Genomic DNA, 14333 nt, shown 5'->3' with positions numbered 1-14333 from the left:
CATGGACTCCATTATTATCCAGATCTCGGCTCATGGGAAGCGTAGCTGCATGTGGATTCAGTTCAGATCTGGTCTCGTAGAAGATTAAATGCACGTGGACCATATTTTTATCATAATTTTTGATGTCTGTGGAAAAGTGGCTGCAAGTGGAGTAGCTGCACATTGGGTATATTTTTTATCAGATTGAATGTCTGTTTTATAATTTGGTGGACTGATTTGCAACAACAAAGATACGTAGAAGCTTGGTGGACTGTTTTGAACAGCAAGTTCATATATTCCTGTTCATTTATTGATTGTTGTGATTGGTGGACTGATTTACTGAGCAGCAAGTTCACAAAATTTTTTTTAAGGACTGCTTTTGGTGCAAGAAAATATATATATATCTGCTGCCTAAGTTTTCTCAAGTTGATTGTTGCACGCTATACTCTTGATTGTATCATAGTGCAACCAGATTAAGATCACATTGTCAAGTCGTGCACTATAGCCGTTGAAGACAAGACAGAGACACAATATGAGCATAAGAACACAAGCAATCTCTTTTCTTATGGCTCTACTGTAAAGTTAGATGCTCCTAAGTTGGAAGACAGATGTTGGGATAAGCTTGGTTGTCCTTCCGCTATACCCCTAGGAAAAGGTGTTGCATCTAAGCAGGGCAAGAATTCATTACAGTCTCCTATTGGATCTATCCAGGCAGCTTCATAGAGGGGTCTTTACCTTCTTTCAATCCTGAGACTGTGACTGTGAATATCAACAAGTCAGAGTATGAGGAGTTCTTAGCACACAGATCTACTCAACCGTCGGCCTCTACAGTTATGATAAACAGTGCTATGTCTGTTGATACTGCTCCACATGATACAGGTACTACTTGGATTATTGATTCAGGAGCATCGAGACACTTTTGTAGTATGACTTTTATGTTTATCGTGCTACACTCATTACCTCAGACACGTCATGTGAGACTTGCAGATGGTAGATGGTCTCCTATTATGGGTTATGGAGATATTAAGATTTCTCAGTCTATGACAATTCCTAATGTGTTATATGCTTCTAAGTTTCCCACTAATCTTTTATCAGTTGGACAATTGATTAATGACTTACATTGTCGTGTTACATTTGACTCTGTATATGTTCATTTCAGGACTTACAAACTGGGAAGACGATTGGTGGAGGCTATGAGAAAGGAGGCATCTACTTCCTGTCTGATTCTGTGGGTATTGCAGCTGTCTCGACTTCTTCATTGTCCTCTTCCTTCCAGTGGCATCTCAGACTTGGTCATCCATCTGTCTCCAAGCTCCATCACAAACTTCCTCATCTATCAGTTCCAGAGTCGTTCCAGTGTGAGGCCTGTCAACTTGGCAAGCAGACCCGTAGCAGTTATTCATCGAGTCTTAGTCTGTCCAGTTGTGGACTATTTGATCTTCTTCATGTTGATGTGTGGGGTCCTAGCAGAGTTGCTAGTAGGTCTAGATTTCGTTATTTCCTCGTCATTGCTGATGATTATTCTCGAGTCACTTGGGTTTTTCTTTTGAAAGAAAGGTTTGAGGTCATATGTACTCTCAAGAACCTTATTAATATTATTGAAATAAAGACCCAGTTTGGTATTCTTGTTAAAAGCGTTCGCACTGATAATGCTCTTGAGTTCAAGGCATCTACCTTAATGAAATTTTACTCTGATAATGGCATTTTTCCTCAGTTTACTTGTCCCCATACCTCCCAGCAAAATGGAGTAGCTGAGCGGAAACATCGCCAACTTTTAAATGTGGCACGCTCCCTAATGCTTTATACTAATCTACCTGCATATTTTTTGGGAGATGCCATCCTCACTGCCTGTTACTTGACCAACCGTTTACCCTCATCTTCCATTGACAACAAGGTTCCCATTAAACTTGTGTACCCACAACGATCATTGTTTCCAGTAGCTCCCAAAGTATTTGGTTGCACATGCTTCGTTCACATACTTGGACCCACACGTGATAAATTGGGTGCCCAAGCCATCAAGTGTATCTTTATTGGCTACTCCAGAAATCATAAAGGTTATAAATGCTTTGACCCCTTGACGCAAAAGGAGTATATCAGTGTGGATGTGACATTCTTTGAGTCTCAGCCTTATTATAGTTCCTCACCTACCTCTACTGAGATGCCATTGTCATCTTACCCACTACCCATTCCTCCTATTCCTTTGGAGTCATTCCCTTACGAGTCTCCTTCTGGGGATTCTCCAGTTGTAGTGTCCAAGTTTCGTGATCCTCCGCTGGTCTACACACGTCGACAGGACCCTTCTCATGATCCTTCCCCAACCGCTTCTCAGGAGGTAAGTACATCTGAAATGAGTATACCTAGTCCATCTGATCTCTGCCAGGACTTACCTATTGTTCTTCATAAAGGCAAGCGACAATGTACTCTGCATCCTATATCTCATTTTGTTTCTACTGATGGTGTTGGTAAAAGTATGCAACAGTTTATTCAAGCTCTGGCGGCCCATGCAGTTCCTACTTGTCACCAACAGGCCTTATTAGATACCCAATGGAGACAAGCTATGCAAGAAGAGATGGATGCATTAGTTCAGCGAGACACTTGGGAACTTGTTGATCCTCCTCCTGGATGTGACATTGTTGGCTCCAAGAGGGTATTCACAGTGAAATGTAATTATGATGGTTCCATGGAAAGATACAAAGTTCGGTTGGTTGCTAAGGGCTACACGCAGACTTACGGGATTGATTTCTTCGAGACTTTCTCTCCTGTTGCTCGGTTCGGGACCATTCGTCTTATCATCTCTGTGGCTGTACACCATGATTGGCACATGTATCAACTTGATGTCAAAAATGTTTTTTTGTACGGTGATCTTGATGAGACTGTCTATATGCAACAACCATCAGGGTTTGAACGACAGGGGGAGTATGGAAAAGTGTGCAAACTGAAGAAAGCTATTTATGGACTCAAGAAGAGTCCTCGTGCGTGGTTTCACAAGTTCTCTGAGGTAGTCTCAAAGTGTGGTTTTGCGAGATCCCCTCTTTATCATTCTCTGTTTATCAAGAAGAATTCCAAGGGTATGACCGTTCTAGTGGTTTATGTTGATGATATTATCCTGACAGGTGACTCCGATCAAGAAATTTCTGATACAAAGTTGTTCCTTCGAAAACACTTTGTGACGAAAGATCTTGGTCAACTACGATATTTCTTGGGAATAGAAGTGGCTCGCAACAGGGAAGGTGTAGTTCTCTCTCAACGAAAGTATGTTCTGGATTTATTGCAAGACACCGGGATGCTAGGAGCTAAACCGGCCAATCTACCTATGAATCCACGCATACATCTTCATGATGACCAATCAGAATTAGTTGATTCTCGATCATACAGGTCTCTTATTGGAAAGCTCCTCTATGTTACTGTGACCAGACCAGACATTAGCTTTGCAGTGGGGAAAGTAAGTCAATTTATGGAAAGACCCAAGAAAGTTCATTGGGATGCTGCTTTAATGGTGGTCAAATATCTGAAATCATCTCCTGGCAAAGGACTTTTGTTCACAAAAAGCAAGACCCTGGAAGTGGAAGCTTATAGTGATGTTGACTATGCTTGGCTCAGTCAAAGACAGGAAATCTACCACAGGATTCTGTGTATTTGTGGGAGGCAACCTTATATCCTGGAGAAGCAAAAAGCAAGGTGTGGTGTCAAGATCTAGTGCAGAATCTGAATACAGAGCTATGGCTCAAACTGCCGCTGAAATGACTTGGGCTAAATCTATGCTATCTAGCCTAAGTGTGTCGATTCCACTTCCCATGAAGATGTATTGTGATAATCGAGCAGCCACATACATTGCGAATAATCCAGTTTTCCATGAGAGAACTAAACATATTGAAGTGGACTACCATTACATTCGGAATCTCGTTCAAGGAGGAACCATAACCACCATTCATGTATCATCAGAAGATCAAGCTGCAGATGTCTTCACTAAAGCTCTTTCTATTGGTGACTATTGTAGATGTTGTGACAAGCTGAGCATGATTAATATGTATGCTCCAGCTTGAGGGAGAGTGTTGAATTAGAAGAGTTTATGTTTTTAGGTGGTTCTTTGCAATATTTAATAGTTAGGAGGTCTCTTTAAACATTCTTCTATTTTCTGTTGATGTACTTTCTAAATCTCTCTTCAACCCTAATCTCTTTATTATGGAGATTAGGGTTAGTGAATGAAGTTACGTTTCTCTCTCTAAGGCTGCCGGCTGTAACACACATAAACATACAAATTTGCAGGGTTTGAATCCAAGGCAACGAAGATTATTAGAGTATTTGAGTATCACGAGAGTAAGTGATGGGGCATTAATAGGCTGCACCTCTAATCAGAGAGATGTGAACCATAATTCCGTGTTGACATTCTTTTATGATGTAATGGACAAAAATACCCAAGCAGAATAATACATTTTACAAGTTAAAAAGATACACATTTGAGAGAGGTAGACAGGATCTGGACAGGATTATTCCATGACAAAAACCTGATCCCTGTATGAAGAGGTGCCCAATGACAAAACTCATCATTATCAAGAATAGACATCCTCTTTTATTATCATCAGGCATTTAAATCAACTACGTCTAGATACCATAAGACTACTACGATAAGGTCTATTGGATGCCACCAAACAATTTAACAACAATAAATGCAATAAGTTAAACAAAATGACACATAAAATCAAAACATAATAAGCCAAATTTGATTGAGTTGTGTTCAATAGGCAGACATAGCCACATCACTTCTGTAAGTCAGTTTATACTTTATACATAGTTGTAAACTCTGACTGATTTCAATCAACACACGATGACATGGGTGATTTTCGTTATGAGATCAAACCTACAGAATAAACATCTTTGGAGTATTTCATATCCAAAAATTTGAAGCACCCATACTGCTCAGAAAAGAACCATTATGCAGTGAAAAGCACATATAACATCATATAGGACACACAACAATAAGCACAACTTAGATAACCTACAAACCTGATGTCTGGGGCTGAAAGGAAAGATACTTCTCCTCGAATATTGGTTTTGAGTTAGATGTGGAGTTAGATGGAAGCCAGTGGTACTGTCCATATGAGAAAATGATATCCTCAATAACAAAATTAACATATAAAGTTGCAACTAAAAATATTTAGACTGGGTTAAAAGCTTTGAAAATGATTAGGTGTGAATGAAAATTGAAGATGACCATGACAGCTAACTGAATGACAGGGCAAGTATCAAGCATATTTTGCACGCAAGAAGCTTTATGTTGCCAAAATGGAAAAAAGAAATAACCACATTAAACACGTGAGCCCGAAAATGAAAAATTTAATGTCGTGAACATCCCAAGAAAACCACAAAAAAATGAAGCAAGGAATAAAAAGAAATGTGAAAAGCAAGTTTGAAAGCAAGCTTATGGTTTCAGCAATAATCAAAAACTAAGCTTTCGATATTGCTTAAAATACACCCAACATTTGCACACCTGAAAAATCCATCAGCTATATACCTCTTAAAAGAAATGATGAATTGGAAACACGTAGTACGATATATTACTAAAAGAAATGTTCTTAAATCATATTAATTTGATTTGATAAATGGCATAAACACAATCAGAAGCATGTTATTGAAAATTTTCTCCTTCATTTAACAAAAATATGGAATCTTAACTGACTACGTGGTGAAGAACCACATAATGAAATTAACTTTATTGAATGTGTTTAAACAAGAAGTTAAGAATGTTTCAAAAGGTCAATTTCAATAAAAAAAGACATTAAATAACATCAAACCTTGGATTGTGTTCCAGCAAACATCTACAGAAAAGAAAAAACACCAAAAAAAAAAAAAACTAGCATAGGTAACTTATAAACTACAGCAGAAGCAGATAAATCATTGTGAAAGCTTGTAAGTTCTTACTATTTTAGCTCCACAGATTTACTAGGGCATCTATGAGTTTCAAAAACAAGTACTCATTGATGTCTTACCTGAGGCGTACCTGACAGCCATTTTGTAACAACAGCAAGATCTTGCCTCCATTCATGCTCACATTGCCAACAGGTTGCATCTCGGACAAGATTCACAGGACCCTGCATGACATCATAAGACAACATTAAATTTGACACATGGATGAGGCAGCTGTTTCAAGGATTCAGCTACTCTTTTAGAGTATATGTGCTAATTGATCATATCTAATACAAGCCACTAATTTTTTGCCCCGTTAGGTAGCAGATATTGACAATAAAAGTACCTCATTGCATGTTTACATTAAACCAACCAGGAAAGCTGCATGTAACTGGTTATATCACAAAAAGTACACAGTACTCTCTTTATGCAAAGGCCTCATGGAATGTAACGTGCGATGTTTGCAGGTCGGATCGGGTCAGGGTCCATACCCGGACCCGAGCTCCATGCGCGAAAGGAGCCCGACGCCGCAGCCCGTCTCCCCTTCCTCGTTCCCCTTCCCCCTCATTTCCTCTCTGTTTCTCCCTTACCCACGACCGGAGCTCAGCGCAGAGAGGAAGAAGGATATGGAGGTCCGTGCAGCGGCGGCGGCAGGTGGCGACGGCGGCAGCGTGGGTAAGCTTCCTCTCTCGCTCTCTCTGTCTGCTTCTTCTCCTCCCTCCCACGCAGCCTCTCCCTCCTTCGTCAGCACCCCCTGTCGCATGATTTCTCCCTCTCCCTCTGCTAGAGCTCCCTCCTCGTCCCGTCCATCTCCTCTTCACCATCTCCCTCTTTTGCCCCACTCGATTTCCCTCCCCTTGCCGTCTTTCCCATCTTTGTCCGAACCCTCTTCCCTCACTCTCTCTTCTGTCCGTCTCTTTTGTCAGCGCCTTTCCCCTACCCTCACGTTCCCTACTTGAGCCCTTCTCCCCATTTTCTATTTGTTTTTCCATTTTTCCCAACCGAGCACTATTCTTTACTGATTTTGTCACTGTTTGATTGGATTCGAGTTTGGGGGACGTGTTCTTTCCCGCATAACAGTGATTAGAAGGCCTTGGTGTGGCGCCATTGAAGGATTTTAGCTGCTTGGGGACCATTTGGACTTATGAGGTGGCTGCCGGAAGGATTGCAGCAGTATACATGCTCTTGATTTGGGGTGAGCAAGGCGTAATTGAATCCATTTTATTGTATATTTTCCTTCAGAGCATGTATAATTATCGTTTAAGCATGCTAGAATTTAGACTTGAGGATTTAGGAGGCATGTTAGCGATTTTGCTTTTTGGGGTAAGTGTAGGATTATGATGGAGAAGCGATGATTCATGTATTTATTGATCTTTTAAGCATAATAGGTTGATTTTCGATGCAATAGGGAAGTGGTAGAGTTAGTGATGTTGTGGAGAAGCGTATGACCGTCTTTGGGAACACTTGGAGCACCTAGGTCGACGTGGGTGGTATTTGTTGGTAGGAAGGGGGTGTGCATGTTGGGAAGACGCCTCAACTAAAGGAAAGTTAATGAGAAATGTGTTAAGGATGGATTGATCGAAGCATTGGGTTTTGACGTTGGGTGGCTACGGTAAGAAGTTGCGAAGTGGCCTATTGGAGGGCTGGTAGGTCGACACTACCCGTTGACACCTTCTTGAGGCGAGGACATGTGCCTCAATGATTCTGTTTTGTATTTGTTTGGATTGCTTAGCTAACTAGTAGAAATCTGATCTTTTGTTTATGCTTGCAGGTACACCAGGCACGTCCCGTCGACCTTGAGCTGTCAAATTTGAAGCTCGAGGCATTTTGAAGAGTTTGTGAGCGCGCCACAGGTATGGCGACATTCCAGGCAAATCCCTGCCTGTGCAAATGTATGAATGTGTGTTCCTAGGGTCGTGGGATCCTAGGATTGTGATGCAATTGATTGACTGTTTAGTGAATGAATGTGTGTATACATGTAAATGTTTTGATATATGATATGAATTGTTTTGGAAAGACTGAGAAGTTTGTTTTGAAAATGTTACGCCTTTGCATGTGCATGCTAGAATTGATAACTGTTTAGGACAGATGAGGTGGGGTATCGAGTCGATTGTCTCCTCGACCCCAATTGTGCATTAGAAAGCATCCTAGAATGATAACTGCATAGGACAGGTACGAGCCAATCGCAGATCGAGACTACTCTCTGTGGTTTGGCTAAGTTTTTCAAAGATGTGATTGATGTGATAATTGATGTGAATGTTGTATTTTGTTGCATACACATTGCCATGGGCAATGATGCAAATGGATGAATTGGAGGGTAGTTGTACCCGTATTGTATGACGGCTAGCAATGACTGTTAATGTTATGTGTAGACCTCGTGTGGAGGCAATTGGAGGTGTGGGTGCACTCGTGAAGTGTACCAACCTCATGAGCTAGCCAGTCAGTTTGTAAATGTGTTAATCTAATGATAAGAATGAATGAATAAGAGATGAGAGGCCAGTGGGATGTGGCTATGTGTTTGGGAGACGTCCCGCTTTTGCCACTGGTCTCGCCTGTTCGGAGCGTAGGGGGTGCAAGGTCCCAGGGTTCTGTTGTGTGTTGTGCTTGGAGCGTTGGGCTCCCGCCTTCCCAACCTGGGTGTCCTAGCGAAGGCTGAGTATCTCTCCTTGGACTTCACACATCCATGGACGAGTGCTCTACCGTTGCAGCGGATGAAATGGATCCATACTGTTATGGGCCACCACGGGGGTCGTCTCTCGGCTGTTGGCCGCCCATGGTGTGCACGTGCCTGTGTTGCACCCACAGGAACTGTTAATTCACTAAAGTTAATGAAAATGTAATGTATATGATTGAACGTATGTGATTGAAGTGCATGTGAATCATATGAATGTTAAGGGTTTGGTATTTTCCTGGCTTGTTGTCATACTACGAAGGCTAAGCCTTCAATTGTTTCTTTTTCAGGTTTTGGCAGACCCGAGACAGCAGGTTGATCGGACGGCTTCACTCACGTCCTACTGGGGAGGTTTTGGGTTTTGTTTTCTTATGTAGTGCCGGCGCGTCTTGGTTTATTTGTATTGATGTCTTGTTTTTGTTAGACATCAATCATACAGTTTGGGGGCATTTTTGTCATACACATGAATGTGATTTTGTATGAAACAAAGTTGTTATATAAATGAAAGTTGCCCCATTGTTTTGAATTGCTTGGCTCATCTCTTTTAAACTGTTGTGTAGTCGCACCTCGATGTTTGATGTTTAAAAAAAAAAATGTTTTGAGTGTCAAAAGGTCGGGGTGTGACATGGAAAATAAACAGAAACGAATCAATGATTCAAACTGTTGAACAACATTTATCTTAGGTGGTGTTTTGAATATTTAATAGTTTCAGGAACAGCTTTTTATTAATAGTTGTTTTAGACTTTTAGTCTTGGACTTATTTTGTAATTTGTTGGTTTCACCCTAATTCTCATTTAACATGAGATTAGGGCAGATTAATGGTGATCGATCAGAGTTTCTCTCTCTTTCTCGACCTCGTCTCTTCTCCCTTGGTCTCACGCAATATCAGAGAAGGCAGCTTGACTCCTGGAAGCAACCGGCAACCCTCCGACTTCCGGCGACCTTCTCCTCTCTGGCGACCTCTCTTCCTCTTCTTCTCCTCTTCCACTCTTCTCCCATCTGTGTTGGTTGGCGAACGTCGGCAAGGAGCTTGTGTGAAGGAGTCTGTTCACCCATTATGCCTTGACTCCAGTCATGGATATCATCAAAAAGAAAAAAATTGGCGCAGCTGTGTGGGAATCTGCGTCGTTTAACATCTTATGGACTGACATCGTTATGTGATCAAAGCAGCCAAGTAGAAAACTGTTGGGTGTGATGCTACTCTATGAATGCTGCTGGAGTCAAGGCATAATGCGGTCAAGTCATGGATTTCATTTGATGATTCGTGGATGCTAGGAAACGATTATCTGCTGATGCAGCAGTGTCAGATGCATTAAAATCCAATTTTCGTTGGAGGTGACAGCACAAGTGGTCGTGGTGTGTAAGAATTATTTTTGTGGATTAGTTGTGGTGTGGCTGTCAGCAGGTGGACAGCGATCTGTTGTCAAGGTATTTAGATTTTGTTTCAAAAAGTGCTGCTCATCTACACAATATTGTTTACTTCTGCTGTGTGATGATAATCGATGGTTCATTTCTGATCAGTCTTATTCTACTATATATATTTTCTTTTGGCTGAACTCTTGTGGACAGATTTACAATGACTGAAAATCCCAAACCCGATTCTTACCATGAGTTTAAAATTGGAGGCAACCCATTCTCTTATGGTTCTACAGTTAAGATGGATGTCTTAACTATGAAATCTGGTCGAGGTCATTCATGATGTCGTGTCACTGGACATCGGAAAAAATATTTACTTGAGGAAGATCAACCAGTTATCAAGACTGGAAAGTATGCTTCTTGGTAAGAGGATAACTGCATTGTTATGTCTTGGATAATGAATAATGTGGACTCTTCTATTTCTCTTACCATTGCATATTACACCATTGTTAAGGAGATGTGGGATTTTTTATGCGAGACTTATTCACATGATAAGAATATGAGTAAGGTATTCCAGGTAGAGGAAGAACTATACAAAGTACAACAGGGTGATATGAGTTTGCCGCAATATTTTGCAGCTGTCAAGCACACTTTTGAGTGAATAAAATCCCTTCGGCCTTCATGTAAGTCGTGCTATAAGACTCATTATGAACAAAGTATGGTTTCCAAGTTTTTGCATGTCTCTCTCCAGAATATTCAGTGGCAAAGGCACAAATGCTTACTCGGAGTGATATTCCTTGGTTTGACAGAGACATATAACAGGCTAAGTCATCTGGCAGTTACTCTACCTCAGTCTATCAGTGACACACCCGCATCAGCATTGGCTGCATCTTATGGGCGTGAAGTTCTTCCACTATCTCTAGAGGAAGAGGTACAGGTCGGGGGATTGGGGGACGTGGCAGATTTCAATGTACCCATTGTGAGAAAATGGGTCATCTTGTGGACAGGTGCTGGGAGCCTGGGATATCTATGCTAGACCATCTGAAGGCTCATAGGGAAGAGGGTTTAAGAATCCCACAAGTAGAGGTACTTCATCATCAGTCCCTACAGGAATGACTCAAGCAGCAGCCATTGGAGAGAAGCCAACTACATCTGAGTCTTTCTCTCTTAGCCTAAAAAAGACAGAGTATGAGCATATATTATCTAAAAGAGCTGCTTCATCTTCCTCATCAATCTCTGCGTCATCTGGAATAGTTGGTTCTACTCTCTCTACAGTTTCACATGACCCAAGTACAGTTTGGATGATTGATTCAGGTGCCTTGAGGCATTGTTGTAGCCAGCCATATTTGTTCTCTTCCTTGACCAAGTTTGATCAGCCACGGTTTGTTAAATTAGCCGATGGCAGATTCTCTCTCATTCTGGAAAGTGGTGATGTTAAAATCTCTGCTTCCTTGAGTTTATCAAATGTTTTACATACTCCAAAGTTTCCTACAAACTTGTCAGTGCAGCAGCCAACCTCTTGTTTGCAATTAAAGTAATGTTTGACCCTAGTTCTTGTGTATTTCAGGACTTACAAAATGGAAAGATGATTGGTGTAAGCCATGAGCAAGGAGGAGTTTACCTTTTTGTCGACATCTATGGATTTTGCAACTATTTTTGTGTCTCAAAAACCAACTCCGTACCAGTGGCACCTGCGGTTGGGTCATCCTTCTCCACTAAAGTTGCGTCATATTCTTCCTAATATTTTTGTGTCTGAGAACTTCGAGTGTGAAGCTTGCCAGCTTGGTAAACACACTCAAAGCAGTTTCCCTTCCAGTTTGAGTCCATCCAATCAGAGTCTTTTTGATCTTCTTCATATTGATGTGTGGGGCCCAGTCGGGTTGCTAGTAAGTCTAAGTTTCATTACTATCTCATTATTGTTGATGATTCTTTTAGAGTCAGTTGGGTGTTTTTGTTGAAAGAGAGGTCAGATGTCATATGTATTCTCAAAAATTTCATTCTATAAATAAAGATTTAATTTTCTTCTACCGTCAAATGCATTCGCACTGATAATGCCTTAGGATTCAAAGCCTCCAATTTAATGCAATTTTACAGCAATCATGGTATTCGACAACAGTTTACATGTCCTCATACGTCTCAACAAAATGAGGTTGCTGAGAGAAAACTTTGCCAACTTCTAGACATGACTCGTACCCTTATGTTGCACACTCATCCCCTGCAAGTTTTTGGGGAGATGTCATACTTACTGCTTGTTACCTGATCAATACCATCATCAACTATTCAACATGAAATCTCCATCCAACGAATGTTTCCAAGTCGACCTTTATTTCAGCTTCCTCCAAAGGTGTTTGGTTGTACCCGTTTTGCTCATGTTCTTGGCCCACACAGGGATAAACTTGTTGTCAGTCCATCAAATGTGTTTTCATTGGCTATCCTTCCCATCAAAAAGGCTACAAGTGTTTTGATCCCTTAACTCACAAGGAATTTATCAGTGGAGACGTTACCTTCTTTGAGTCTCAACCTTACTACATCTCCACTTGTCCTCCAAAAAAGGTGTCACCTTCCATTCCTTTACCTATTCCTCCCATCCCATTAGAGTCAGTTCCTTCTCACTTTGAGTCTGTTTCTCCTTCCGATAGTCGCTTTAAGGATCCTCTACAGACTTATATTCGTCGACATAAGGTTCCCACTACCTCTCCACCAATGTCTTCTGAGGAGGTAAGCTCTCATGAAAACCTGGATTATGACACTCATGGCTCTGATGGGGCTGATGACCTTCCCATAGCTCTTCGCAAAAGCAAAGAACAGTGTACTCTTCATCCTATATCTCAGTTTGTTTCTACTGATAGTATTGGTAGTAGCCTGCAGCAGTTTGTGTCAGCCTTGACAGTGCACTTTGTTCCCTCTAGTCACCAACATGCATTACTTGACCCGAAGTGGCGGCAAGCTATGCAGGATGAGATGAAGACTCTACTGCAACGAGGGACATGGGACATGGTTGATCCTCCCTCTGGTTGTGATGTCGTTGGCTCCAAATGAGTTTTTACCATAAAGTATTTATCCAATGGCTCAATGGAACGCGACAAAGCTCGCCTTGTAGAAAAAGGGTATACCCAAACATATGGTGTTGATTTCTTTGAGACTTTCTCTCCTGTAGCCAGGATGGGAACCATACGTCTTATTGTGTCAGTCGCAGTGCATTATGATTGACCCTCATATCAATTGGATGTCAAAAATGTTTTTTTATATGAAAATCTCGATGAGGTTGTTTATATGCAGCAACCTCCCTGCTTTGAACGTCAAGGGGAGTGTGGTAAAGTGTGCAGGTTGAAGAAAGTTATCTATGACTTGAAACAAAGTTCTCGTGCTTGGTTTCACAAATTCTCCGAAGTTGTGCTAGAATGTGGCTTTAAAAGGTCTGAGCTGGAGCATTCATTGTTCATCAAGAAAAAATCTAGAGGTATACTTGTACTAGTGGTTTATGTCGATAATATTGTTTTGACAGGTGCATGTGAGCAGGATGAAGCTCTAACAAAGACATTTCTACGAAAACACTTTGTTACCAAAGATTTTGGCCAGCTACAGTATTTCCTTGGCATTGAAGTTGCTCGTAGTAAGGAAGGAGTAGTGTTATCACAAAGGAAGTATGTTCTTGATCTTTTACAAGACACAGGGACGCTAGAAGCTAAATTTGCAACTCTTCCTATGAACCCACAGGTACGATGACTCAGAAGAGATAGCTTCCCAAGCCTACAGATCGTTGATTGGTAAGTTCTTTATGTGATAGTGACTCGGCCAGATCTTAGTTTTGCTGTGGAAAAATTAAGCCAATTAATGGAAAAACCAAAAAAGTCACATTGGGACGCAGCTATGTTGATTGTCAAGTATTTAAAATCCTCTCGTGGCAAAGGCCTTTTATTCAAAAAAGGTACATCTATTGATGTTGAAGCTTATAGCGATGCAGATTATGCAGGCTCTGTTGATGACAAGAAGTCTACCACATGGTTTTGTGATGTTTGTGGGAGGAAGTCTCATTTCTTGGAGGAGTAAGAAACAAAATGTTGTTTCTAGGTCCAGAGTCAAAATATCGTGTTATAGCTCCAACTGCTGCCGAAATGACTTGGTCTAGAACCTTACTTGAGAGTCTTGGTATTTTTCCTTTTATACCTATGAAAATGTTTGTGATAATAGAGTTGCCACCTACATTGTCAATAATCTCGTATTTCATGAGAGGACAAAGCACATTGAAGTAAATTGTCATTACATTTGTCATATGTTCAATGGGGAATCATCTCTACTATACATGTAGCCTTAGAAGGTCAAACAGATGAAATCTTTACTAAAACTTTTCCCATTGCGGAGTTCTCTAGATGTTGTGACAAGCTGAGCATGATTAACATCTATGCTCCAGCTTGAGGGGGAG

General features: G+C 41.0%; 1 protein-coding gene across 1 annotated transcript in view; it reads right to left on the bottom strand.

Moving 5' to 3' along the window:
- Positions 1 to 14333, bottom strand: part of LOC116265181 (mediator of RNA polymerase II transcription subunit 16) — a 74636-nt gene that overhangs the window by 43202 nt on the left and 17101 nt on the right. The window contains 2 exon segments of the mRNA XM_031645727.2: positions 4984 to 5068; positions 5967 to 6068. Coding sequence (XP_031501587.1) covers positions 4984 to 5068; positions 5967 to 6068 — 187 coding nt within the window.

Source organism: Nymphaea colorata, chromosome 12 (assembly GCF_008831285.2).
Source record: "Nymphaea colorata isolate Beijing-Zhang1983 chromosome 12, ASM883128v2, whole genome shotgun sequence".
Taxonomy (NCBI): domain Eukaryota; kingdom Viridiplantae; phylum Streptophyta; class Magnoliopsida; order Nymphaeales; family Nymphaeaceae; genus Nymphaea; species Nymphaea colorata.
Note: the sequence above shows the minus strand (reverse complement) of the source record. Positions and strands in the feature narration are given on the sequence as shown.